The 27,401-nt window shown below is 40.8% G+C and overlaps 1 protein-coding gene across 7 annotated transcripts in view; it reads left to right on the forward strand.

Annotated features, from left to right (window-relative positions):
- FBXW11 (F-box and WD repeat domain containing 11) overlaps positions 1–26,610 on the forward strand; it is a 78,255-nt gene extending 51,645 nt beyond the window's left edge. For 5 of the 7 annotated variants that reach the window (XM_075164078.1, XM_075164077.1, XM_075164080.1 and 2 more), the window contains 8 exons: positions 12,101–12,238; positions 12,857–12,975; positions 14,277–14,526; positions 15,691–15,809; positions 16,448–16,558; positions 18,776–18,854; positions 20,399–20,587; positions 24,107–26,610. In XM_075164078.1, coding sequence (XP_075020179.1) covers positions 12,101–12,238; positions 12,857–12,975; positions 14,277–14,526; positions 15,691–15,809; positions 16,448–16,558; positions 18,776–18,854; positions 20,399–20,560 — 978 coding nt within the window. In that variant the 3' untranslated portion in view covers positions 20,561–20,587; positions 24,107–26,610. The remainder of the gene's footprint in view (positions 1–12,100; positions 12,239–12,856; positions 12,976–14,276; positions 14,527–15,690; positions 15,810–16,447; positions 16,559–18,775; positions 18,855–20,398; positions 20,588–24,106) is intronic. The other 2 variants (XR_012675881.1, XM_075164081.1) reach the window with 2 other exon arrangements.
- Positions 26,611–27,401: the final 791 nt, after the last annotated feature.

Raw genomic sequence — 27,401 nt, forward strand, 5'->3', positions numbered from 1 at the left:
ATACGTATCTGTATCACTACTACTTTGTGAGCTCTGGCTCCTCAGACAATGTAAAAAATACCCTCAGCAACTTACTGCCGCAGTACATGCATTAACGTGTTACTTTAAGTGTTTACACCATCTTTTTTGCGTTTAAAGATTTTTGGAACTCTTCTGGGACTGTGGATTTTAATAAAATAGCTGGTTTAGGAAACTTACTACTCCAAGACAATTCCATGTATTGCTGAATGTTCTAATAGATCAGTACGCTCACTTACAAAGTGATCTGAGGGTTAATGCCTTAAACACCAATCATTTAAAACGTTGCTCATTTAGTAACTTGCTACTTCTAAATCAGTCACTGTTGCAAATACAGCTTTCTTCAGGTATGGGATTCTTTTTCCCCCTGGAGTGGTTTGATGAGAACAATCAGTCCTACAATGATAAACACAGTAGGGGTATTGGTGGTAAAAAGACTGTAGAAATGACTATTCTTTTCTTTGATATAAAATTTTGCTTATCTTGTTTAAGAGTTACAAGGTTGGGCTTGCTCACTTATTTTTAAAATGTTTCTGATAAATCAGGATCATCTTGGGTATTCTGCCTACCAGCAGAAAAATCTGTCTTGCTCAGTTTGCTGTGTACCCACCACAAAACTCTTAAGTTACGCCACAGACTGTAATGGATTTATTTCAACCACGTGATGGATGTGAAATTATTGGTCTGAAATTCATTAGTGGGGAAACACGTGTTTTGATGTTTAAGACAGATGTGAACTAATGGAATCATTCTGCTATGGCAAATGTGAGTTTGTGTTGCTTGGCACGCAGTAAACAAAATTATTCAGAACTCTTAACCTATCTGTAAAATATATCTGCTGGAAAACATAATCCAGTTTTCAAATATTTTTTTATAACCCTTGCTACATAATTTATAAACATTTAAAGATAAAGAACCAAGCATGAAATGTAGCCTAGGCAAAATAAGATCAAACTTGATCTTTACTTGTGAGCTGAATGATACACATTTTATTATTTGAAGGGAGAGGTCTACTCACTATAAGGAACAACAGAGTGATATTGCAATCCTAAGAAGCCATGGGATTAAGGAGAACTCTTAATGTGATATTTTCTTGCTTTCTGCAAAATTCTGGTGCTGTTCGGTAACGAAAATGGGCGAAAAGCGGTGTGAAAAGATGACCTTTGAGATGAAGACTTTGAGTAGAACACTGAAGGAGTTCAGCATTATTATAATTCAGATTTTTAAGTTATTTTTCTGAAACTTCTTTGTTTAGGTGTAAGTGGAACATTTGTATAGGAATTCTTATTATTAGAGATGGGAGCATTCCTTAGAGATGTTCTGAGGCCATTCAGCCTTTGAACTGTCACAACCTGCTATTTAATACTTTCATTCTTTAGTTGCCGTAGATGTGCTAGTACAATGTACAGAAACGAAGCTCCTGAATTGGACAGTTTTTGCTAGTATGAAATAAGCAGGAAAAAACCAAAATCCTCAGGCTTCGCTTGTTGCTAATACATTAAACGTAAGAATTTTCAGTCTCTAAATATCTGGGAGTGGGGAAGGAGTATGCCACTAAAAATATATCATAGTAACAAACATGTTTCTTGAAAAACTGAATTTCATTAAGATAACACTAAATATATTAAACCCTCAAATTAGAAAAAAAATTTGCACTGCACTGCCTGAAAAGTAAGGGCTCATGTATTCAATATGGATAGAAAATGCATCAGTGTTTGGAAGTCAGGAAACACAGTTTTATAATACTCTTTTGAAGCCTAACTTTCTTTCAGAGTTTCAACTCATAAATTTTTATTTTTCATTGTATAATGTTCAGGTGGATGATGTGATAAATGTAGAATATGCAGAGTAAGGGGTTATCTCGTGTCAAGCTTTGAGATGGAGCTGGAACAGTAGAGCGTGCTGTATGTAAAACATGCCACACCACTAGTACTTAAAAATAGTAACGTGAGTAATGAGCGTGGGAAAAGAGTTGTCTTTTCTGCGGTGTACAAAGAATAAACTGTAAGCTGTTGCCATAGTTTCTGCCCATTCCAAACTGCCTGGCAATCCAGCCACTTTTACATATGATTTCCATGGTTTCTATCTAATGCTTATATCCTTAACGACGTTAAATATTACTGGGGTATGCGGGAAACTCCTGCGTGTCTCAAACTCAGATGGAGGGAGGCAAGAATAGAGAAGCAGAATTCCTGTAGTTCTGTACTTTTCATTCCATACTTGTGTCTATAAACCTATGAAAAACCTTTGGTCGTTAGTGGTTGTCAATCACTTGGGGTAGAATTTAAGGTCTTTGCAGGTTCCCTCAACGCTGTATCCATGGCCCGTGGATACTTTGGTAGAGCAATAAAGCTGTGAAAGGAGCCAGGACCTGTCAGCTGTGGGCTCTTGCCTCTGAACTGCACTTTAGCAAAAGTAAGCGTTCGCCTCTGTTTGCCCAAATTCAGGAAAGAAATGCATCTTTGTCTGGTCTTCTAGAGTGGTGAAGTCTCTCTTTGAAAACTAATGGTACTTCCAGAATCATCACTGCTCGGTTTATACAGGCAGCATGTTTTACGCTCCTGGTTCTTTGGAATTGCTGAACTGGAGGGGGAAGGCAGAAGGATGGGGGTATTGTGCCACGTCAGATTTTACCCTGTTTACATATTTCCTTCAAGCCTTCTGAAATGCTGCTGTTTTCCAGGTTTCCAACCTGGAGTTGGGGTTAGTGTTTCTGCTAATAGTCAAGGGTCCAATAATTCTTCCACTTCCAAAAGTGTATTGTAATTTTTCTAATAAATCACCCTTTAAAGCACTTTTCACAAATTGCTTCCTTAAAGGACTGTCAAAAGAAGCTTTTAACACTGTTTAAAAATGTAGATCATGAGTAACGGTAACAACAAAACTTAGCTATAAGATTAGGAGCACTTCTTAACTTTTTCCTCCCTTTATTCTGTTTTTAAGCCTAAAATCATGCTCTCCCTCAGTTTCATACTTTTCCCATTCCTTCATTTTTCAAAGCAATGTGCAGAAGCTCTTAAATGAGGCTTTCATCTTAGCTGTGATGAAGAATTTTGTATCTCTGCGTACCAAAATGTTTTTTCTTCAAATATTTGCCTGGACCTTTAATAAGATCTTCCTGTTTCTGTCGCAGGGTCAGAGTTTAGGGAGCTAGTGATGAGCCGAAGGCTACCATATTAGCATTTATGTAATGATATAAGTATTTTTATAAGACATTTATCTTATGTCCAAAGGACTTGATTTTTTAATATGGTAAAATATATTTGATGTAACACACCAATCTTGTCATTCAGTATTTTACCTGTGGAGTACAAAGATTAACTAAATTCTGCTAGACTGTTTCTAATTATAAGAGTTATTAATTTACTGCAGCTGGTACTGAATTGGGTTGTGGGTAGAGATAAGCTCAAAGGAGAACACGCTCGCTCCTTTGGATTGACGGACAGAATTTGAAAAGTAATCCAAAACCTGAATTAACAATTGGAAGGAAAAATGAGGAATGATAAATAGCAAATTTGAATTCTTTCCCTTGGGCTCTATTTGCATTTTGAGTCAAAAGTCCATGCAACCACAAAGTGTTGTTAGCTGCAAGGTAATACAGGCAATGATTTGGCAAAGTGAGGTTCCCTTGCCTCTCTGAAAATTTATGAGTGCCAATATCTGTTTATTTCATGCCAAACACATTTTAGGAACATAATGTCACTTCTGAAATCATTGGATTTGAAAATAAGAGGACATTTAGCGATCTGAAACCAAATTCTTGGAAAGAGGTAGTTACTCTCCACCTCCACTGTGAAGCCAAATATTTAATTAGGTTTCATTTCACAAGAGGTGGTCCAGTGATTTTAAATGTCTCCAAGTCAGATGTTGAATTGCCAAGCTTCTTCAGGAGCTTTTTTAAAGGGAAAACCTGATTTGGGGCTTATCCTAGAAAAGTGAACCTGGGGTTGCAGGACCTTGTTTGTGGGGATGATCTGGTTGGTATCCTGTGCCCGGGTGCAGTCCCAAAGCGTTGTGGGGAAGGTCAGCTGTTTTAATGGGACTGTGTTAATGGGCACATTGCCAGGATGGGAAGTTTAATACTGCTGATTCCAGAACCCCAAGTCCCTGGATTTTTTCCATATTATTTGTGAAGCTTGGCCAACTATTCTGTTTTTCCCTCAGGATTAGCACAAGTATCTATTTCTTGTGATGGGTTGAGAAGACTTATTTCATAAATGTTCCCCTTATCTTTAGGCACGTGGCAAGTGCCCCCATCTTGTTTCCATGGAGACTTAGGTCCACCTAATTAAGATCAGAATTAAAATGTGATTTTGCTGAAGACTTTAGGAAAATGTGGTGCCGGGCCATCAGATAAACACCATGTGGTGTTCTGAATTTTGAAAAAGTTCAGATTTTAGGACTGGAACTGAAATTTTAAAGCCTTGGGAAAATTTGAAAAGGGGGAAAAATCAGCTCTCGCCCTAAGTCACTGCCAACATTGGGAGATCTTGTTTATGAAAGTTGCAGTGTATAATTTCTGAGGGAAATGGGTTTGTTTAGTACTGTTCTAATTAGGATGCTGGAGAAATTTCATGTGCGTGTGTGGGGAGAATCTGGTCAGCGTTATACGCCTAGAAATTTTTTCAGCCAGCCTTTGAAATCTCTACTGCATGGGCACTTTCCAAAAGACATTTCTTAAAAATGAAACTGGCCATGGAAAGAAGAGGCTTTTGAGTGGCAGGGACAAAGTTCTTGTGGTGCTCGGCACAGGTTTTGGCTCTCACGTCTGAACAGGGCAGAAGACTCCTTTCAGATGCCCCTAGCATTGGACAGATCCTTGACGTGGCTTTTTTTGTTCACTTTGCCCACATCACACCTACTTTTTTCACAAACAGGCATAAAAGGCTGCCGTTTTTCTTCTGCAGATTTGAAAGAGGGATTCATTTTTCCTGTTTGAGTACTTCGAATGCCCCTGTGCTCTGATAGGGCCTGATAAGTACCCGTTTAAATATAACTTTGTATTTTTATGGTGTTAGGCATAAACTTAGTTATTGTCTCCAATGGAACCTAAAAGGTGCAATAGTTCTGTGTGTCAGCAGCATTGTCCTTTGTCAGGTGTTGTGTGTAGTCCAGATGCATGTGTCACTGAAGTGCCTCAGAGGGCCTCTCTGTTTTCATTGCTGTTGGCTTGTATTTTTAAGATTTCCTCTCCAGATAGCTGTACTACTTCTCTATCACTTTGGTGTAAGCAGGAGTCCATTTAAAGTTAGTATATTTTGATGTTGCATCATAACCTGAAAGCTTGACATTTTACTCTCAAGTGTGTTAGACCTAGTTGATGGAAGTTGGTGGAAATGGGGATCCTTTAAGAGAAAACCAGCGAGACCCATCCGTGGGTGTTACTGTGGTCACTGCAGCTGCAGAGATGAAAAAGGTTTTCTTCATCAGATGCTGCCCTTGTATCTCTTTTGGGATCTCGTGCTTTGTGGCTGTGTTTGCAGAGGTGCTTGATAGAGAAGACAGACCTTCCAGGGAAGAGGGACTGCTTTGTTCAGCTGCATCCTCCTGTTACGGGTTCTCCTGAGCAGCAGTTGAGAGGATTCTTTATTCCCTCCCTGGGGAAACAGAACAACTGTACTGTCAGATCAAAGATCTAGCACAGCATCCTGTCTCTTGACAGCATCCAGTAACAGATGAATGGGGTAGAGCATGGGGACACGATGCAGCTACATTTCATTTACATGGGAGTAATCAAAGTCTCTCATTTCCTGCCTCGTTTTCTGTCTCCCTCAACAAATCCATCACCACCACCATCCTGGGCAGTAAGATAGTCCTAATGCTGAATTACTGTTCTTTAGGTCTGAAACTTCAGTTTATGTTGCCTTTTTTATCTGATTTGCCTAATCTCTCTGGTGTATAACACCATTTTGACACTTGGAGAACACGCTGTCATTTCTTCATGCGTGATGAAATGGTCACTGTTATACTGTCAGCTTTCTCCCAGGGCGATTTCCTATATTCCGTGTAGGTCAGTGGCCTTTAATGCAGTTTCTGCAAGTCTTCTCCTCTTCCTCTGTAGGACATTAGCATGCTCCACTCCAGATTTATCTCGCTCAGCATTGTAAAATCGATTTGTTCTTTTTTAAATGTGGCTTTAAAAAGGGTTCAGCAAAGCCACAGTGAGACTCAGGAACAGTTTTGTTTGGTGGACCTTTGAGAAGCTGCATACATATTGGATCAATCGCATGCAGAACGAGACAACACTTCATTAATTTATATTGTCCACATTGGATCTTATCTAAGCAGCTGTAAACATTAGGAATTTAATTTTTAGGTCTCAAAGTCTGCCAAAAAAAATCATTATTTAATTGTAACACTTGCTTGGAAAAGCTTCCCATTCCTTTTTCTCTAGAGTTGTTTAGATTTTTGGACTTCACTGTTTATGGCTTTTCTTTTGGTCTTGGAATTCATACTAAAAATGCTATTTTACCCCAGACTGATCTGAAAGCCCATGTAGTGCTCAGACGTGGAGTGGCTGTCAGTACTACACTCCTAGCTTTTTGGCCTTGCTTTAATTTCGGACTGTTCCTCAAAACATAGCCTGAGTATCCTGTGATTTTTATAAATCCAGCCAGAAACCCACTTTTCAGTTATTGGAAGTCGTGTCGTCTCCGCCCCCCCCTTTTTTTTTTGTGAAAGTGGGCCTTTCTGCTTTTACGAAACAAATGCACACTGAATTTTAAATATATACTTACACATGTATAAAAATGAGCGTATGTTATATGTTAGTGGGGTATAGCGAATCCCTATTTCTCTATTTGTTAGTCTTGCTTCTATGATTCTTCATGAAGGTGGCTTTTATTCTTACTTGGCTTTTCTGTTTGCATGAAATGAAGTAAATACCAAAAATGAGTTGATTGCTGTTTTGAATTAATATTTGCTTAGGTTTACTTCCTTGCATTTGTTTACTATGGTACTGTTTACTACCTCTTCCCATGTAACATGGCAACAACTTCTTCCATATAACTTTCTCTTTTCTTCTGGACTTTCACTTAGCTTTAATTGTGAATAATCTAAAATATGAAGAATTCTTGGTAGTGGAAAGCGCAAATTCTTTTGATAAGCAGTAGTGCCTACGTTTTCAGATCAGTAGTGTATAAATTTTAACTTAAACACTAAACAGCTCTCATATGAGGGACACAGTGTCATGCAGCTCTCAGTTGTGTAGCTGCTGCCTTCTACGTTTCAAAGAGTAAAATCCAAATCTACACACTCTTCTGAGTCCTGTAGTGTAGCATGAATCATGTTGGTTCAGCTTGTTCATCGAATAGGGCACGAGAATTAATAGGGGAAGGCAATATGCTTAATGGTAAGTGTAGGATAATAAATGGCAAGGTGTGGTGGTGGACGGTTTGCAGCACTTGGTGTTCTCTCTTCTAACAGCAGTGCCAATTTATGTTCAAGATGTTGGTATGGGCATCTGTATACCCTGCTGCTTTCTTCCAAGGACGTGTTTACTGGCTCAGGTGGCAATACGCTCAAGTCTCAGTGAACGTGTAATTAGGTGTACCATGCCTTCAGCCAAAACTCTTCAGCTACTCCGTTGAGATGTAAGCTCTGTAGAGCTTACTGACCACATCATTTTCTTGTTCATCACTTCCGTTACGCAGCTGGTCTGAGGAGGAGGTGTTTTATGAAGGGGATGTTGGATGCATTGCAAGTACTTTTTCTGCCATGCTGTTTTGGCACAGAGATTTCATTGCTGTTCATGTACAGTACCCGCCCCAGTGCTGATCCAGTTCTTGTGGTCTTTGAGTTTTTAGCCGTCTTTGCTGCTACATGCCTACCACCAGCACTTAGCTCTTTACCAGTGGGTTTTAGAAGTGATGACACTCACAAGAAAGATGGTGATGCTCTTTACTTGCAGGGTTTTTGTCCCTCCATGGGGTGCTTTGGAAGGAGGCTTTGCTGCTGGCACATTTTGTCATCTGTTGCTGTGAGGCAGTCATCCCTGTGTGGTCAGAAATCTTGTGCTTTGTGCTGTTGTGGTAATGACAGGACAGCTAGCTCTCTGCAGATTCTTCTTGAGGACTGTTCAAGTCTTCTAGGTAATAAGCATCACGTAGTCTTTCTTCTTCAGGCTGATATAGAGACTACAAAAGCTCTTTGGCCCTCACTGTCTAACAGCAGCTTGGAGACCCAACAGTGAATTCCAGACTCAAGCCAGGATCTAGGGGACCAGTATCCTTCTGCAAGAGCTTGATGCTTTTTTGCCCCCCTAATGATTGTAGCATCCTCAGAGAATCTGACAGAGGAAAGACCTCAAAGATGCAGGGAGCCTGGTACCATGGCCAAGCTGCCGTTTTGTCTTTGCTTATCAAACCCTCTTAACTTCATAATGAATGAAATATTAAGCCCTTTCCACCCCGATGACATAAGTTCATTTGCTTTTGCCTGTCCTCTGCCAGAGTCAGGAAGGATTTTCCTTCTTCTCTTAGAAGAAAGCATGTGAATAACAAGGGTTTGGATTTTAACTGCCTCTGGCGTAAATGCCTAATGTTTCAGGAGAAATCCCTACATATGTAACAGATGCGTAGGTTCCTTTTTCTTTTTTCTGCCCCATTTGTCCTGCAGGAGAATTGTGTATTCGGAGGGAACAGAAACTCCTTGGTTTATGGGATTAAGATAAACCCACTTACTCTGCAATAACATTCACAAGGATAAAAATGCAATTTTTAGCCAAGGAGCTGAACACAGTGTACATTATCAAACGGGGAAAAAACCCTTTTCCTAGTAGATTATCCTTAACACTTCCAATGTATAGTAAATGTTCCAACTGTTAATCCACATGAATTGCATCTTTTTTTTACTGTGCATCTTTGTACCAGAGAATATATTCTGGCATGGTCAAGGCTTGGCTATACCTCTGCATCTTGGGCTATTTTCTATGTGTACTTTTCTCTCTAAATGCCTTTTTTATCCATTTATGGATTTCTTCAGTTGCCAAATGGCTCTCCTGCTGTGGCAGATGCTTTGGCTTCGTGCTTGGTCTTTATCCCTTTTATGTCCAGATTTTGTTGGTTATATAGCATTTGTCAGCTGCTTGCTGCTATTGCTCTAGTGAGCTTTTAGAAAAGTGTGAGAAACCTTTTTTTTACGTGTGTGAACTAAGGAGATAGTGTTCTGCAACATCTCGCTTTTAATTGTGAAAACCAAGTTTAGAGGCAGTTATCTTGGGAGTCTTTGAGGGGGATCTGTAGAAAATACAGTGGTGGGTGTTACATATGTTAGTATTAGGTGTGGTACCATAAATATGCAAATAAACCATGGGTCTCTTCAGCATTGACTCCCTGATGCTTGTAACAGTCCGTAAAACATAGCAGTTTCTCCCTCGCCCCTTGTACGTGCATGCCTACCTTCTCGGTGTATACACAGTTTATTAAGATATCTCCTGGAAGGAGGTTGCAGATGAAGACTTTTACTAACTGCACTATTCAGTAACAACCAGAAATTTCCTATAGCAAGAAGCTTTAATGTGGCTGCCAGTATTGTATTAAATAGGTTCTTTTTCAGAGGGTCCTCCAGGTTGCCCACCCACCCAGCCGTATTTAGTCATCTAAAATAATGTTATTTCTCTATACGTACACATCTGTTTTCACTCTATTGCCAATTGAAATGCTGCTGTATATTCTCTGTGTATTGTGGCTACTTTCCCAGCATATTGAAAATTTACGCAGTGTAAGGGGATTTTACAAGTTCTCGAAAAACATGAAGTATTTTCCCACAGTAGCCACACCGTATAATGTCTAAATGAAATGACATCTATTCACAGAATTAAAATGTGCACCTGCATATGACTTACTGCTTTATCCTGCCTTCACATAGATATAAATAATACTTTAGTTTCTTTTATTTGAAGCCAACATTTTCTCACAGGGAGCTTATTAAGTAGCTTCCTATAGTGAACTTCTAAGAATTAAGCCAGCTAGTGTCCTGAATGTCTGGTGAGCATACTTTTACTGACTGCTGTTTTGTTTAGGAAACTGTTACAAGCAAAATTTCTCATTTGCGGTGTTCTTAATGTATTCTGTAGCTATTGGTAATCACTGTCGCAGGAAGCTGAAGTGTGAAAGTGCTCAAATGGTGTTTGAGCACTCAGCAGCTAGAGTAATCCGGCGTGTGTTATGTGCAGCTGCTTATTTCAGACCTTTCCAAGAGTAAAACTCTCCCTTAGACTTCTTAGAGTTGAATGTCTGAACATACGTGGTTTCTAAAACAATTTAAATTGGGTAACTCTGATCTGTCATGTTTTCTCTCCTGTGTCTTCAGTGTTAGTATTGCATTTTTAAATATCTTGCCTTCAGATCTGTAATTATATTGGTTCGTGCTATTAATGTCTAAAATCCTCTCCTGTTTCCGAGAGTCACCTCTGTAGCAGCAAAGGAGTTAACGAGTTGCAGTTCTGCCCTCCTAGCCCAGGTGATAAATCTTCAGATAAAGCTTGAGAATTGCCTGTCCTTCCTCCTCAAAACCTCCATCCCATGCTGAGCGAGTAGCATAATGAGCAGTCTGCTACCTTCAAGGCAGGCGTCCAAGGCTGAACCAGCGCAGTGTCAGATTTGAACGTTTTAAGCCCGGTTCCCAGTCTGACAATCAGCAGCGTGCTAGCTGGCCAGAAAAGCTGATCACAAACTGACAGATGACTTGCTATCTTAATTTCATTAACTTCCCCACCAAATTGGAAGAGAATGAGAGGGGATGAATAACTTGTCAGCATGCTCCTCTAGAAGCATCTCTTAGTACTTATGATTTAGACAGATTCCTGGGGCACATCAGGTTTGTATTATGACTGTGTATAATTCTCTGCAGATTTCATAATGGGAGACAATTGAAGGAGCAAATGTGTGGAAAACAAAGTGGTAGGTTAGAGTTTTCCCTTGGAGCAGACTTGTTTTCCTAGAATTGGGACGTCATAGTAGCACTGCACTTTTGTCTTTAATAAGCGTTTCGGTTGTTTTCCAATCTTGGAGGAGCTGCGGAGGTGCCTGCTATTGCTTTGAAAGTTAGGATTTGGTTATAATACGCTTTTCCAAACAAACTGATAGTCGATCACCCTCTCCCCAGGTTTCCATGCAGTATTTGGGGGGAATCCCAGGGAAATAGCTAAATAAATAGCCTGTTCTGGTGCCTATACTATGATTCTAAGACGGAAAGCATCCCAGCCTGTCTAGGTACTGCAGGTGTTGGCCTGCAGTTCTGTGCAGGGATTCTCTTATGATTGTTGTTACAAACTTCCTATCCAAAATTTTACATTTCTTTGAAACCAACGTTGGTTGTCTTACAAGTAATAAAGCTGATTAAAACATGGAAGTCATCCTGATTCTGCTATGAAATAGTTTGCGGCTTTTTAAGGCGTGTCAGGTCTCTTTCCTTAAAAATATCGCTCAGAATGAAGATGTTGAGAATTACACTTCCACAGATTTTAAGGGGGGGGAAAAAGTAAGTTTGGATTATTTAAAATCTTATAGTCCCTGTTCAGTTTTATTTTTATCAGACTTTAAGGTTCTTAGAGGAGGCTTTCATATCTCAAAATCCCTTTCTAAGATGCCTAACAACAGTTAATAGGTGAAATGACTGGGTAGGGGAAGGAAAGGTCCAAGAACTCCCGTAACCTCCCGTTGGACTCAGCGCTTCTGTAATGTTAGTTACTCAGGTGAGGCTGAACACGGCACCATACGAGCTCCTGGTTTAATCTTTGCTGCTTATGTCAGATGGTCATGTAAATATAGGGGGGAACTGAATTGTTATGAAATGTATCTCTCTAATGGCTCCTTTGGAAATTCTCATTAAGGGTAGTTGACCGTGATTTTCACTACTAAACACAGCTTTTGTCATGACAAATTATAAAAGTCCTAATTCTAATTCATTGTGTTTTGTGTATTTTTATTAGGGGGGGAGAAAAGATACGTTTAAGTTTCATCTACTTCAGATTTAAGGATGGCATATGTAAAAGTGGAAAGATTGCTGTGTATGTGTTGGAGTAGTCATGCTCAAGCATGCAGCCTCATGCCTAATTCCTGATTGTTTCCCCTCTTGTTAGACTATAGAATCTAACTGGCGATGTGGGCGACATAATTTGCAAAGAATTCAGTGCCGCTCTGAAAACAGCAAAGGTGTCTACTGTTTACAGTATGATGATGAAAAGATTATCAGTGGCCTACGAGATAACTCCATTAAGGTAAACACTTTTTTTAGTCTTTTCCGTAGAGGTAAATGGGTAATTCTGCCTTGGAAAGGTAGCTGCTTGTGTCTCCTTGATGATTTCTCTTGTCTCTTCATGGGACAGTGTTTATCTGTGCAGGGTTTATGAGGACGGGATGTCTTCTGTAACCCTGCGAAGTTCTCACCTGCACTTTGCTCTAGAAACTTTGGGGACTGCCAGCCAGGAGATTGATACTGCTGACTACAAAGAAATGCTTGTGAAGTCAGAGTCCGCATAACATGAATGAAGACTGCATTTGCCACTGTCCTTAGTTGTGTCTCTTATCATTGCTAGTATTTTGCTTTCATGCTAATGGGTTGCTTTCATGCTAATCATCCATGGCATTTCCTTTCACAAAACATTTCCTTTCCTTTTTATCTTTTTGTGATCATTGGTTATTTCACTGTCCTGTCAAACACTTGCACCAAGGAGACTTCCTGAAGCTAAAAGGGAGGACAGGCTCACTGGACGGGCTAACTGCCCATGGATTTTTTCTGCTATCTCCAGTTTTCTTCCTTCCTTCTCTGTTGTGGCAATGTTCAAGTCTTGGATCTGTCTTCTTCATGAGCCATTTATGTTTCTTATTTTCAACAGATTTGGGACAAAACAAGCTTGGAATGTTTGAAAGTATTAACAGGACATACTGGCTCAGTTCTTTGTCTGCAGTATGATGAAAGAGTCATTGTAACTGGATCTTCGGATTCTACAGTGAGGTGAGTGTTAAGTTTTTGCACTAGGCATATTTACAATAATCTGCAAATATCAGAAAACATCCCTCATATGAATGTGATATATTATCACATTCAAGATATTCACACTTGGCAAAGCAACGCATTCAATAAATGTTTTTCCAAATCTCAGTCTCGTTTTTTTAGTGTTAAGAATTTTGAAGGAATGTGACCTGCATGATTCAAGGCATATCCTGAAGTTGTAGAATGGCTGATGGCCAACTATGCAATAATTTCCTAATTTAGGGTTTCTTGTACTGCCTTCTGACATCTCTTAATTAAGACTATTAATGAAAGGATACTTGGTATATATGGAGCACTTACCTGACAGCAATTTTAATGTTACGGAGTTTAAATTCTTGTATGAATTCAGTGATCAGTAGATGTCCAACAAAGATGCTCAGATACAGTTCAGTGGAAGGGCCTTGTCTCCTTCTGGTGTCTTGCATTGGTATACTAATGTCAATCTCTAGAAAACTTTTAAAAAATTAAGAACTGATCATAACACCCATCAGGTAGTATAAATTAAGTAGTGATTTTTCACTTCATGTAAGCTAGTGGGTAGCCCTGGAGGGTGATAACATCCCAGTTGCTACTGGCGTGTGCTAAATCTGAATGAATGGTGTAAAACTGAAAAAATCATATTGGATAGTATTTGCTTTGGTCTGTTCCATCAATTTATACATCATACAGGTTTTAGTCATCCTGGAAGAGTTATAGAATTGTGGTCATTGTTAAGCAGCCCTTTCTCTTAGCCCTTTCTCTTAGCCCTTTCTCTTAGCCCTTTCTCTTAGCCCTTTCTCTTAGCCCTTTCTCTTAGCCCTTTCTCTTAGCCCTTTCTCTTAGCCCTTTCTCTTAGCCCTTTCTCTTAGCCCTTTCTCTTAGCCCTTTCTCTTAGCCCTTTCTCTTAGCCCTTTCTCTTAGCCCTTTCTCTTAGCCCTTTCTCTTAGCCCTTTCTCTTAGCCCTTTCTCTTAGCCCTTTCTCTTAGCCCTTTCTCTTAGCCCTTTCTCTTAGCCCTTTCTCTTAGCCCTTTCTCTTAGCCCAAGTCCCAACTTAGGCATTTCCTGGCCTAATTGTTCGCTACTGTTAATTGTTGCTTGTGAGTCCGAGACATGAACTAGGATACTTCCCTAGTTGCTGTCTTCCTGCCTTCCCCAAGCCCTAAGAGGTGTTAAGCAACCAGAGAGCTCTCCATTAGAGACAGTAGCAGATGTGTGCGTGTTCACGCTTTATACCCTGCATAGCTATCATCCTTCATTTGGACTAAAATTCTTTTCTTTTGCAGAGTTTGGGATGTAAATACAGGTGAAGTTCTGAACACGTTGATTCATCACAACGAGGCAGTGCTTCATTTGAGGTTCAGTAACGGCTTAATGGTGACATGCTCAAAGGACAGATCAATTGCTGTTTGGGATATGGCATCACCTACTGACATCACCCTGCGCCGTGTCTTAGTTGGCCATCGTGCTGCCGTTAACGTGGTAGACTTCGATGACAAGTATATTGTGTCAGCGTCAGGTGACAGGACCATTAAAGTAAGTTGGCAGAGCTCTGATCTAGGTGTGCATGCCTACCAAGCCAGAAAAGCTTCTGAGTTATTTAACTCTGAATAGCCAAGGTGCTCATAGGCAGTTCTGTGCCTTTTTCTTTACCATTCGGCGAGCTGCTTCCTCTTGCTAGCTGTTAATGTCTTTGTGTGCATAACTAGGCTCATAACATTTTTGTGGCTTCTGTCATACAATTGCAAAAAAGTAAAGCCCATTTGCTGTTTGAACTCTAGTCTCAAGATCGGTTTGTTTGTTAAATGTGGCACATTTTGTGCCTTTTTTCCAAGCGGTATTTTTTATTTCAATTGGCAGTCCTGTTCCAGACGTGAAATTTATCAGCAGTTGCCTTTCCTCACCACGCCTTCCCAGCAGCTCAACCAGACTTTGCCATGTTTGAAGAATTAAGAGGCTGTATTTGAAGACTATTACATACCAGAAGATTTGAGTTACCCAGAGTGTATTAATATAACAAAGACGTTTCCACCCTTCCCTCTCTAGAACCAGAGCTACCTTAGACTGTGCCAAAAAGCTCTTGGCAGTTTAATGTCCAAATATCTGCCAAAGATCCTGCTGCACTCTGTGTTGGAAAATGAGCCACTGGATACTCTACGTTACAACTTCAATTACAGTTCATTAAAAATGGGCAAAGTTGATTGAATGATTTAATGTTAAGAAAGAAGCAGCCACCAAACTTCTATAGGCCACGGTTTTGGCCTTCTCTTTCTAGTAGATTGCTAGCAATTTCTGTGGTAAAAAAATGGGGGGGGGGGTTGTGTGTGATAACTTCCACTTTTAAAAATGATTACTAACTTATCAAGATTCAAGTGTAATCAAGTTTTTCAAATCATTTGGGGAGGTCTCTACCACCTGAAAATATTTTATATACAACCCCCCAACTTTTCTCATTGACTCGATGTGCAGTAGCGGTGCTCGTGGCTCTTGTCACTGCTAGGTCCCCATGGCGCCAGTCTTCCATTAATGCCATGTACCCACTCTTTCCCCATAAAAATATTATGCGCGTTTTCATTCCACTGTCCAGCAAAGGTCAGCCTCAGACGTCTTCTGTTTATGAATTCATAACGGCTTCTATTGAAATCCAAAAACCTTGTTTGGGCATAATTCTCAGAGGGGCATTTATCCCATGTTTCACAGGTCTGGAGTACAAGTACGTGCGAGTTTGTTCGTACTCTAAATGGGCACAAGCGTGGCATTGCATGCCTCCAGTACAGGGATCGACTAGTTGTCAGTGGATCTTCAGACAATACCATTAGGTGGGTGCCCACGAGCTGCTATCGGTATGTAACAGTGTACATTTGCACATGTGAAAATAGGATTTCCCCGACCTTTGATGCTGTCCTGCACTGCTGCATGTGCAAAACATCCATGGCATGTCTTGCTATTGGAGCAGGTGACGTATGAATGAAACTTAACTCAGTGTGAGAGTAAACGTATCACATCCCTGTGGAAAAGTGGGACATTGAGGTTTATGTCAAAGGTAAACAAATCTTCTGATCTATTGCCATAGTTTATCACCTTGTCTTCTGCTTGGAGAGATGAGGAAGAGGTTGGTCACTGGTTTTCTTAATTACTTTCTGAACCTCTAATCATTGGTTTATGCAGAATAGAAAAAAGTGTATTAAAGTTTCCCAAGATAACTCAACATGTATCCAGCCTTTACTTGTATGTAATTTTGAATGACTAGGTTAATTTTATATACTGCAGCTGCAACACAAACTTACCTGTGAATTGCATTCAAGGAACATCTCATGGTTCTCATGCCTTTTTAAGCAAATTGTGTGATATCTCCCACAGAAAACCATTCAGTAGTGTGCTTAAATCACTGCATGTGAGGCTAAGGGACAGTGCTGAACCTGAAGTACTCAAAGACTTTGTCCTCTCTTCTCTTAAGGCTATGGGACATTGAATGCGGTGCCTGTTTAAGAGTATTAGAAGGCCATGAAGAACTGGTTCGATGCATCAGGTTCGACAATAAGAGGATTGTTAGTGGAGCCTACGATGGGTATGTTTTTGAAAGCAATTTCAAAAACTTTTGCCTTTCTCAGCAAAGCATCTTTTGAAAGCCATTGAGCCTTGTGTTCCCTTGTGTAAGGGTTCTTTTCTGATTTATAGAATAGAATCATAGAATTGTTTAGGTTGGAAAAAGACCTTTAAGATTATCGAGTCCAAGCATTAACCTAGCACTGCCAAGTCCATCACTAAACCATGTCCCTAGGCACCACATCTACACGTCTTTTAAATACCTCCAGGGATGGGGACTCAACCACTTCCCTGGGCAGCCTGTTCCAATGCTTGACAACCCTTTTGGTGAAGAAATTTTTCCTAATATCCGATCTAAACCTCCCCTGGTGCAACTTGAGGCCATTTCCTCTTGACCTACCGCTTGTAACTTGGGAGGAGAGACCAACCCCCACCTCCTTTCAGGTAGCTGTAGAGCACTATGAGGTCTCCCCTCAGCCTCCTCTGCTCCAGGCTAAACAACCCCAGTTCCCTCAGCCGCTCCCCATCAGACTTGTGCTCCAGGCCCTTCACCAGCTTCGTTGCCCTCCTCTGGACACGCTCCAGCACCTCCATGTCCTTCTTGTAGTGAGGGGCCCAGAACTGAACACAGTGTTCGAGGTGCGGCCTCACCAGTGCCGAGTACAGGGGCACGATCACCTCCCTGCTCCTGCTGGCCACACCATTCCTGATACAGGCCAGGATGCCGTTGGCCTTCTTGGCCACCTGGGCACACTGCCGGCTCATGTTCAGCCGGCTGTCGACCAGCACCCCCAGGTCCTTTTCCTCCGGGCAGCTTTCCAGCCGCTCTTCCCCAAGCCTGTAGCGTTGCCTGGGGTTGTGGTGGCCGAAGTGCAGGACCCGGCACTTGGCCTTGTTGAACCTCATACAGTTGGCCTCGGCCCATCGATCCAGCCTGTCCAGGTCCCTCTGCAGAGCCTTCCTGCCCTCCAGCAGATCAACATTCCCGCCCAGCTTGGTGTCATCTGCAAACTGACTGAGGGAGCACTCGATCCCCTCATCCAGATCGTTGATAAAGATATTGAACAGGACCGGCCCCAGTACTGAGCCCTGGAGAACACCGCCAACTGGATTTAACTCCATTCACCACAAGTCTTTGGGCCCAGCCATCCAGCCAGTTTTTTAGCCAGCAAAGAGTACACCCATCCAAACTGTGAGCAGCATGTTTCTCCAGGAGAATGCTGTGGGAATCGGTGTCAAAGGCTTTACTAAAGTCTAGGTAGACAACATCCACAGCCTTTCCCTCATCCACTAAGTGGGTCACCTTGTCGTAGGCGGCTTTGATTAATGGATCAATATTTAACTGAGTAGCTTCTGCTTGAGCATTTTAACGCAGCAGGCTGCAGTTTTAAATAGCTGAGAAACTGCTTTTCTGGTGCTCTTTAGCACACTCCTAAATTGTGTTATCACTCAAGTCTGACTTTTTGTGTAGAAAGTAAACTTTTGTTTGGCTGAAGTGACATTCCTTTTTTTCTTCCCTCAGGAATTGCTCCTTGCCAGGTCCTATGTGCTTAGAGTAGTTTAGGCTTTCTTTTTTTATAAGACAGCAGCACTGAAAACATTTATTGCGAGTGTAAATATATGTTGTGGGGCTCTTGGAAGTCTTCAGTGACCGTTTCTGTTGGGTTGAGGGCAGGAGCTCCACTGTTAGCGCTTCTGACTTGCTCAGTATTTTCAGCGTGTAGTGGATTCAAGACAGCTTACGACCATGTCCAATTTCTCCATTTCTTTCTCTGCTTGATTTATACTTCAAGTGAATGGTAGAGTTACTGAAAACAGTTCCTGTACCGTGTTTGTCTCTAGCCTTTTATTTGGGTTTAGCGTCTCACTGGGGCTGGCAGTCCCAGCTTAATTCCCACTGGAACTTTGTACCTCATCAGTAGTGCTGTGAGCTTTCGAGATCTTCTGCAGTTCCAAAATGGCCTGTGCATACATAGTCAATTTGTCTTTCATATAACCAACACACTCGGTCCATCACAAAGACATCAACTGTATTTGGTGCTAAAAAGAAATACAAAGCTATCTGTTTTTACGAGATTTAGCGTTAGTATTTTAGTGAAGATAGATTCTAACATTTTGCTTGATCTTGATAAACTAGCTGTAGGGAAAATCTGGCATGCTTTCCTTTGCTTTAGATGTTTCTTCTGTGCTTATACTTGAAACAATGCTTTCATAATGACCTTCTTATTTTACTTTATAGCAAAATTAAAGTTTGGGACTTGCAAGCTGCTCTTGACCCTCGTGCCCCAGCAAGTACATTATGCTTGCGTACGTTAGTGGTATGTAAAATTAATTTATTTGGGGTTATCTGAAATCTTTTATTTGTAAGTGAGAGGATTTTATTACATTATAGTGGGATAGGTGAAAAACCCAGGATGTTTTATAAAGCCTAGGCTGCTGCTTATTCTAAGAATAAAGAAAAAAATTATATATTGTTAAATCCTGAATGATTTGGATCTGAGCTTAAAAGAAAGATCAAGTTTTTCTAGTTTGAGGTTCTGAGATACTTTAAAAAAAAAAATCAGCATGACACTGTATCAAATAATTCTAGTTATTGGTGTGTTTCCCTAATACCATTGTAGTGCTGGCTTTAAATTACCTCTTACTAAAAAGAGGGGAGGAATCTTGTGAGCCTTTCCCAATCCTTTCTCCTAACCTTTCAGTTTGGAAGGAAGAGATGTGAAGAGGGAAGGGAGGTTGGGTCGAACGGATTACCACAGGAACTCTAATCACTTCAGGGGACTATCACATTTAAGGCTGTTGCTTAAGTTACATTTGTCTTTGTAATGAGGGTTTTGGTTTATGACAGTAGACTTAATTAAAAAGAATTTAGGGAAATGAGTCCATTGTTCTTTCCACTGAAATGTGCATGAAATTTTACTTCAGGAGTCAGTTTGACAAGCTAGTAGCAACCCAAAGTTGTTGCCTGTGTGTGATGGTAATTGGCGTATTCAGCATGTGCTTGGCCTTTCCCACACCTAAAGAAGTGCTTACATGGCCAGAAATGCTCCTAATTTTTCTTTCTTTTCAGTAGTTTTTGCATAGAGATGAGATTTATCTATTCTTTTATTCCATGTGAATGCGGTGTATTTAGTTTTACTGAAAGTTGATTCTTTCCCTTCTGTGGGTATACTGCAGCTCAGGTTATAGTTTGGAGATCAGGCTGACAGCTATGGTTAGTTCTCTAATAAAAGTAGTGTACTCCTTTTAAATTTATTAAAAATGGATAAGCAGGATGAAGAGGAGAACCTTTTCTGGGCCTCTTGGTGCCATTTTGAGATTTCTCGAAAGAGCTGACAGAGCATGTACTCCTCCGGCTCCCTTTCTTATGGCAGCGTTTGAACACAGTCTGTCTTGACTAGCAGGCGAGCCGTAATGGTCCTTTCAACAGCGTGTCCTAGATGAAGCTGTGATGTGGTGTGTTAGTGCTACACAAAAATGGAGTTAGCAGCAGTGATGAATGCAAATGCTATGTAAGAGAAGGAGCCCTGGCAGATTGTCAGTGCCAGCCAATCTTCTAAATTGCTGCTGCTTGATTGATAGGCTGCTTTCCTCTTTAATAATCTCAGCCTCTGCGGCTGGCCCCTCCAGGGGAGACTCGGGGTTCACAAGCACTGGATTTGGAAGCCATTTCTTTTGCTGAAAAAAGCTTACGTATGAAATCAGCTTTTCTTAAACTCGACTGAAATTATAACTAAGGGTTTCTTAACCAGCACACCAGAGTTTGAATACACCGTTCTGTGTCCAGATACACGTGTGAGTACAAATGTAATGAAGTGTTACCCTCTTCTTGCCTTGCTAACTGATTTCGTATTACTCACAGGAACATTCAGGACGTGTCTTTAGACTCCAGTTTGATGAATTTCAGATCATTAGTAGTTCCCATGACGATACAATTCTGATTTGGGATTTCTTAAACGTGCCACCCAGTGCCCAGAATGAGACCCGCTCTCCATCTAGAACATACACTTACATCTCCAGATAACAGTCTGCACTTTACTACCCTCGGAGGGTAAGTCTCCCTCTCTTTATTGGACGTATTATAAATACGTGAAATTACCACTCTGTTTGCAGGTTGGCTTGGTTAAAACAACAAACTGATGTTTTCCTTGAGAAAATAAAACCTCCTTATGCCACTTCTTTCACTATTTAGTCTTTGGTCGTGCTTCAGCTTACAAAACTTGTCATGTCATGTTATCTTACCCCCTTCTATAATATAATCCCTCTTGTTTATAATTGTGTACTTCAGATATTATATGGAAAGTTATTACGTATTCACAATGTTCTTGGAGATGGAGGAGACTTGGTGTATTGCTCAGGTATTCCAGATACCCTGTGAAGTCAGAGCCTTTTAGAGTTCTTGATGCATCTGCTCACTATGTGAAGCTTTGTAATGAGCATTGTCATGCATTTCTAGTAAACTGAATGTATGATCTTTGGACAAATGCTTATCAGAAATGAGCAGTTCTGTGATAACCACAAATAGTAGGGAAAGCTTTCAGAACTAAAAATGACATCGTGTGAGACAGTATGACAACCTCGAGCTGTCAGAAAGGGTGCACATGAACTTCGCCTATTTTGTGTCCTTTTTCTGCAAGTCAGCTTCACTTAGTTCTCGAAGCACGGTGGGTAAAAGCTCCGCTGTAGATCTGTTTGTTAGAACAGTGGATTCTTCTCCTTATGTCATCTATGTTGCTGCCAACGATTGCACTTCGAACTATAAATAGCTGTGAATGCTGGGACTTGGAAACAGAGAAGTTGCCTTACCAGAGCAGAGCAGTCACCCCTTTCTCCAGTGCTGAGCCTGCATGCCTCCAAGGAAGTGGAGACACTGCAGCAAGAGAACTTAGGAGAAACATTGCCCCAACAGGAAGGATTTATTTTATTTGAAGTAGATAATTAGTAGTTTGCTTAAACATTGTGGGGAAAGCTTTCCCTGTCTTCCTGTAAGCAAGGATTTTTATTATCTATCTGTATGTGTTTATCCTTGCTGTGGCAATGAGTTCCTCAGGTTTTTCCACTCTTTCTGTAGGATCTCTTGCTAGGAAATACCTTCCCTTGTGAAGGCATGCTTTGCTGCTTTGAGATGGTGGTTCTTAAAAGTTAGGTTTTTTTCACCTGTAAGCGTTCCTCAGGAAAGCGTTGGTTGCCTTTCCTACTAACTGAACTCCTACTCATTTTAAAAAAAGCCAATTTAATGTCCTCTCTGGATATGATACTAAGATCTGTTGGCTCGTTACGTTTCACAGGGGATCAAAGCAAAAAGCTGGCCATTGCTAGACTGAGTTGCCTGTCTTTCTGAACCTGTAATTACTTAATATAATTAGGCCCATGATTAAGGAAGAAGTCTTATGCTATGATGATAAACTAGTGTGCAGAATCAGCAGTTAATGGAACTTTCTCTTAAAATCACATTTTAAGAACACTGCTGCAAAGGTTGTTTAGTAAAACTCATGGACTTCCTTATGCTGCCTGCAGTAAGACGACAGAAATCTGAAAAGGCTCAACTCCTAAACTCAATGTTTGTACGAGGTGGGGAAGTGGCTAAAGACACAACTTTCTGGGAGGTAAATCCTGAAACTACCCAAAGAGCCAGGTCCTCCAGCTCTGCTTACCTGTGACTTCCACTTCAAAATTATCTTGTTTGATCCGGGGTGACATACTTGTATCCCTGGTGTGGGAAGCTTGGTGGTAACATCCTTAGGGACTTTGTCCTGCTCCTTTTAAGATAGAGATACTGCCACCTGGGTCCATACCAGGTGAACTGCTGCTGTGGAAACTTCAGGGCTTGTTGAGGTTGAATGGTTTTCCCTCTCTATTGAAACCTTTTTTCTCGTCCTGAATAATTCTATTTTTTTTTCCCTTGCCTTTTCAGGCATGTAGAACAGGCTGTGTGAGAAGACGACAATAGTTTTAGGAACTATCTCCATCTATCTGCCAGTTCATACACCAGTACTTTCTTCTGTTAACTTATAAGATAATTTGAGATTGACAAATTTTTTCTGTTGCTTTGTTTTTAAAAAAAATTACAGAAGTATATTTGGCAAGCTTCTTTTATTAGTTTTGATTCATGGAAAAAGCTATACATAGCATGTCTTAAGCACAAAAGAAATTAGGAGTTGAATAAAATTTATATCAATTCGCTTGACCAGCAATGTGCTGGTGCCTTACTGTCCTCTCCTGCCACGTGTGGCCCACAAGACCCACTGTCATTGAGATTTGTCAGTGAAATATGAAATGCCTTTGGCAGTGTGTTCTTCCGTTCAAATTCTGCACACTTGACAGTTTTGCACAGCTTATGTCTGACTTGTCCCATGACGCGCAACTTAAACCACGCAGACCTCCGTATCCTGGGAGTTGTTGGGGTTGGTAATGACAGTCCCTCAATAATTGTTTCCTATATAGGAGAGATGCTGTGATGTCACTTTTTTACACGTTTGTCTGACTTCAGAATCCAAAACCCATAAATTTACATAAAATTATGGTCAAACAGCTAATATTTCATTATGACATTTAATGAAATAGTTTTATATGCTTTCAAACATTATAGTTTTCTGAATTTTGAAGCAGCCCTGTACACTTTTTTACAAGGCTTGCAATGTTATGTCTCTTCAAAGCGGATCATTTTTGACAGTCCTGGCAGTTGGCTGCGAGAGTTTTATTGCGTTCTGTTGAATTCCTGTTGTTTATTGTAACATGATAAAAATTGTTACCATATGATAGTCTAATATTCTTACATTAAGCACTAGGCCTTGGGCTGGGGGAAGGGAAGTCAAGGGGAAGTGCCTAAAGATGTTTTAACCTTTCATGGGAATTTCATATCAGAAGAGGGTAGTTCTCCGTAGTCCATAAAATGATTTTTGGGAAGTGGCAGGTAAAATCAAAGTTTGGATTTAATTCCACTAAGAATTTGCACTGGCTCCGAGCTAATAATGGAGTCATGTGGCTGGAAAAGGTAACTGAAATATAAAATCACTTGAGTTTTTTGTCTGTTTTCTTAAAACCCCATCTATTAAAGCAACTGAACTTTGTATCCTGTGCAAAGCTTGCTCCTCTGCAATGTGAAAAAGAAAGGAAAATTTTCTCGCAGTTGTATGTAGGTCACTGTTTCAGTAAATAGCGTTCAGCGTTTAGCGAGACTAGCTGGTGGTTCACCTGTTAGCTCCCAAGAGGGTTTCTGATTCTTCTACACATGAGAAAACTGCCAAGCTTTAGGTGAGCCCCCAAGCACTAGTGCCATTGAGAATCTTGCTCTTCAGCTGAATTCAGAGCATGTTCTACAACGAAGGCAATGTCCTGTGGAGCTGCATCTCTCCCTCAAGGAAGGACTTCTACACAGAGGGAAGTATTTAATGGCGAGCACCCCCTTAACGTGTCGCCTAAGTGTTGCACTCCTCGCAGGTATTTTGCCCTTTTATTTTCAGCCTGGAGTGCAAAAGATGGTGTGGGCCTAACCTCCTCCAGATGTCTCCAAATGTTGCTTTTTGATTTGTATCTTCTGTCAGTTCAGCTTGTCTTTTGTCTTTTTCAGGGTTTCACAGTCTTGAACTACTGGATTTTTGGCTACTACATGCCTGAAGATGTTGATTGACAGCTAAAGTCAGAATTGGTTCTAGATGCTGTGTAGATGCAAAGCAGCACAATTCTATATCTAAATTTCTTAATCTTTCCTGCTCTCAGTGGTCGTCTTTGAATTTACTACAAATTCACTGACTTCGAGTAGATGAATTTCAGAAGCCTATCCTTCCCTGCAATGAGAAATCCAAAGCTTCACATGTAAATTGTCCGTAGAAACTGAACTCTGATGGCTTGTTTTTCAGAAATAAATCAGAAGTCAAGAAAGGACTTGGCCTAATTTATATTGCTTTGCACTTTTGTCTGACTTTAAAGAAAAAACATTCTCCAATGAAATTTGGGTGCCAAACACATACCCAGAATGTACAGAGCTTTGCTTTCGAAGTCACCATTGTCCTTTAGACTTTACTCTCATGACAGATTCAGAGCCTGTTTTGTTTGATAGGAGTGTACGTTGGACTCTTAGAAATATTTCTGAATTGCTCAGTAATATTTTTGGAATTACAGTTTACTTGTTTCTGCACCAATAATTTCTTTTAAATTAAAGATTACCTGTAATTCAGGCTAGGTTATCGAAACTAGTTGTATAGCACTGTCTTTTCCTTTTAACTGTGCTCTGTACTACAGCCGTCCTGCGCTTCCTAATGTTCGGTATAGTAAAACCTTTCCATGTGTGCTTGCCTCATTTCAAATACTGTATAAGCATGTAGATATAATGTACATAACAGTGTAACTCCGGGTGCTAGGAGTCAGGATTTCCTGACACTACACACTAACACAAAATGTGGTAGCACTTGGCAGCAGGATGTTCTAACTACTGGCACTGTAGGGGTTAATACGAGTTACCTAGACATTTTCTCTGCAAAAGGAGGTTTTCAGTATTCATTAGGATTTTTTTAATGGGAACTACATATTTTAAAATGTAATTTCTAAACTTTTTAAAAATTAAAAAATGTTTAATTTATGTTCTGTATCTTATATTTTTGTGCCGCAGTATTTACAGACGTTTCTTTTAACACCAGTAGGTCCTCACAAACGCCTGCTGATGTCCTTCCTTAGCATTAGTTTGGCTGCTCAATGGAGAAGATGCCATGGGCCAAAGTTAAATTTATTTATGTTTGATTTGTAACACTTCCTTACGGTGGAGTGGAGGTCCCTTCAAGTCAATGCTGATTACCATGCTAATTACCGTGCTAGTTTTCTTTTCCGTAGCTATCGGCTGTGACCATGTTGCGATGTCCTGGTCATGGTTCCTCTTCGTTAGCATGCTTTCATTAGGAAGTCTCAGTAGTTTCTTTTTATGTTGTCATAGTCTCCCTTCTAATTTATGTGGTCATATAAACGCTACTGCATTTTTCTTCTGTCAGGATAAGACATGGATAAATGCAAACATGAATATTTTATCTGCATTAGCCATGTGTGACTACGCCTGTCGGTGGCTTTTCTTTAATGCTTCAGTCGAGCTCAGCGTGAAATCCGCCTGTTTTCCTGGGGAAGGTGCGTGCTGGCACAGAAGTGCATTGTCATTCCTTTGATCGTTTGTACGCCGTGTGTTTTGTCCTCTGGCAGCACTTTCTTGGGTTTGCATTTTTCCCTTTTGCAATCAGAAGGGTCAGGGGATGTCCGACTGCCGAGGGATCGCTCCCGCGTTCCTGCGGAACGGCCGCGGTTAGACGCATCGTTTCTGTGTCAAGCGAATTCAGAGAAAGCGTACGTCAAGGCGTTACCGAACCGTTACAGAAGCGCGACTTAAGGTTTTCTCCTCTTCACCCTTCACATTGAGAGAGGTGTTGGGATCAGTGTTTAAGTTAAACTCCCATTTACGTGTTACTACAACAATATTTATTTCATCGAGATGACCGAATGTGATGAAGTACAGAAGATGAAAAACACGCTCCTAAGCGTCCATAAGATCGCTTTTTGGTAAGCTTGACAGTAGTTCGTGAAAGTGTCTTACTTTACCCTTCTCATCTAATAGCTTTAATATTAAACTGTTTAAAAAGGAAAATCTGTCGCAGCCCTGAAGAAAAAGGTATTTGTTTCCGAAGAACGGAGTCCTTTTTAAAAAATGCATGTGTAAGATTTAAATTCATGTTTTTCCTTGGGAGATAATGGTATTTGAACATGCAGTCTAAACTTCTTTGTGCTTTGTGTAACATAGCAGTGGACTTTTGTGATTGGCACCCAAGGAACTTGACTCCTGGGATTAATGGTAGTGATCCTGGCTGCACTCTGGACTTGTTTTGCTAACCATAATTGAGCAACTGTACATTACTGCTATATTAATGTTTCAAAGCACTGGGATAGTCTAATTCTAACTTGTAATTATGTTTGCCAATTATCTGTTTGGAAAGTTGGTGTATGAACAGCTTCTTGAAACTGTTAAATTGTACAGATATCGTTCATGATCTAAAGCTTTGTACTGTGGAATGTGCTTAATAAAAAAAAGTTTGAACTTAATTTGTCGAATAAATGGATAAGTAACATCATCTAAACAAACGTCGGCATTATGCATTAGCTAATGCAAGCCAGCTCAACAACTCTCGTGTTGGTAAGCGTTCCCCTTCGGGGCGTGTTGGGCGCTGGTGCCGGCGGCACTAACCCGGTGGGCGCCTTTCCCCGGTCACTCGGCAGCGCCCAGCGTAAGGCACGTGGCCAGCGGGCCAAAGCATTCCGAATCCAAAAGGCGCCTGCCGTGGCCCAGCTGCATGGCTTTGGCAGGGCTGGTGCAGTTCTGAGATGGTTTTTTACCCCCCGGTTTGTTACGGTGCATACTCGGGGAGGACGCGGTGAAAAACAGAGCTGAGCTGCTTCACCCATCTCGGAGGAACCCAACCCCTCTGCTTTGCTGCAGCGCTTCCGTGTCACGCATCAGCAGAAACGTCACAAGAAGAATTTTTTCGTACTTCATCAAGAATGCAGATAGAATTTTTAAAATACTACCATTTCCTTGGCTGCGGAAGCAATCCGTGTACATGCCCTGAGCCCTGTGCAGGTAAAGGGTCTTCCAGTGCTAGCTCCGTCTCAGGAAAAACTTTTTCTTGGTTTTTCTTTAGCTAATGTGCAGTGACTAGTGAGAATAAGTGATTCAAAGTTCTCATCTTCGCCTTTTATCCCCTGGTCTTCTGTCAGTAGTTTTATTTGCGAGTTAAGTTCGCTTTTGAACAATTGGAGGAGCTGCTGCTGCTGCGTGGTTCACGAGTCGCTCCAGTTCATTTCTGAACGGTCAGACAGAAGTGACTGACCGTGCA

Source organism: Calonectris borealis, chromosome 15 (genome assembly GCF_964195595.1).
Source record: "Calonectris borealis chromosome 15, bCalBor7.hap1.2, whole genome shotgun sequence".
NCBI classification, from domain to species: domain Eukaryota; kingdom Metazoa; phylum Chordata; class Aves; order Procellariiformes; family Procellariidae; genus Calonectris; species Calonectris borealis.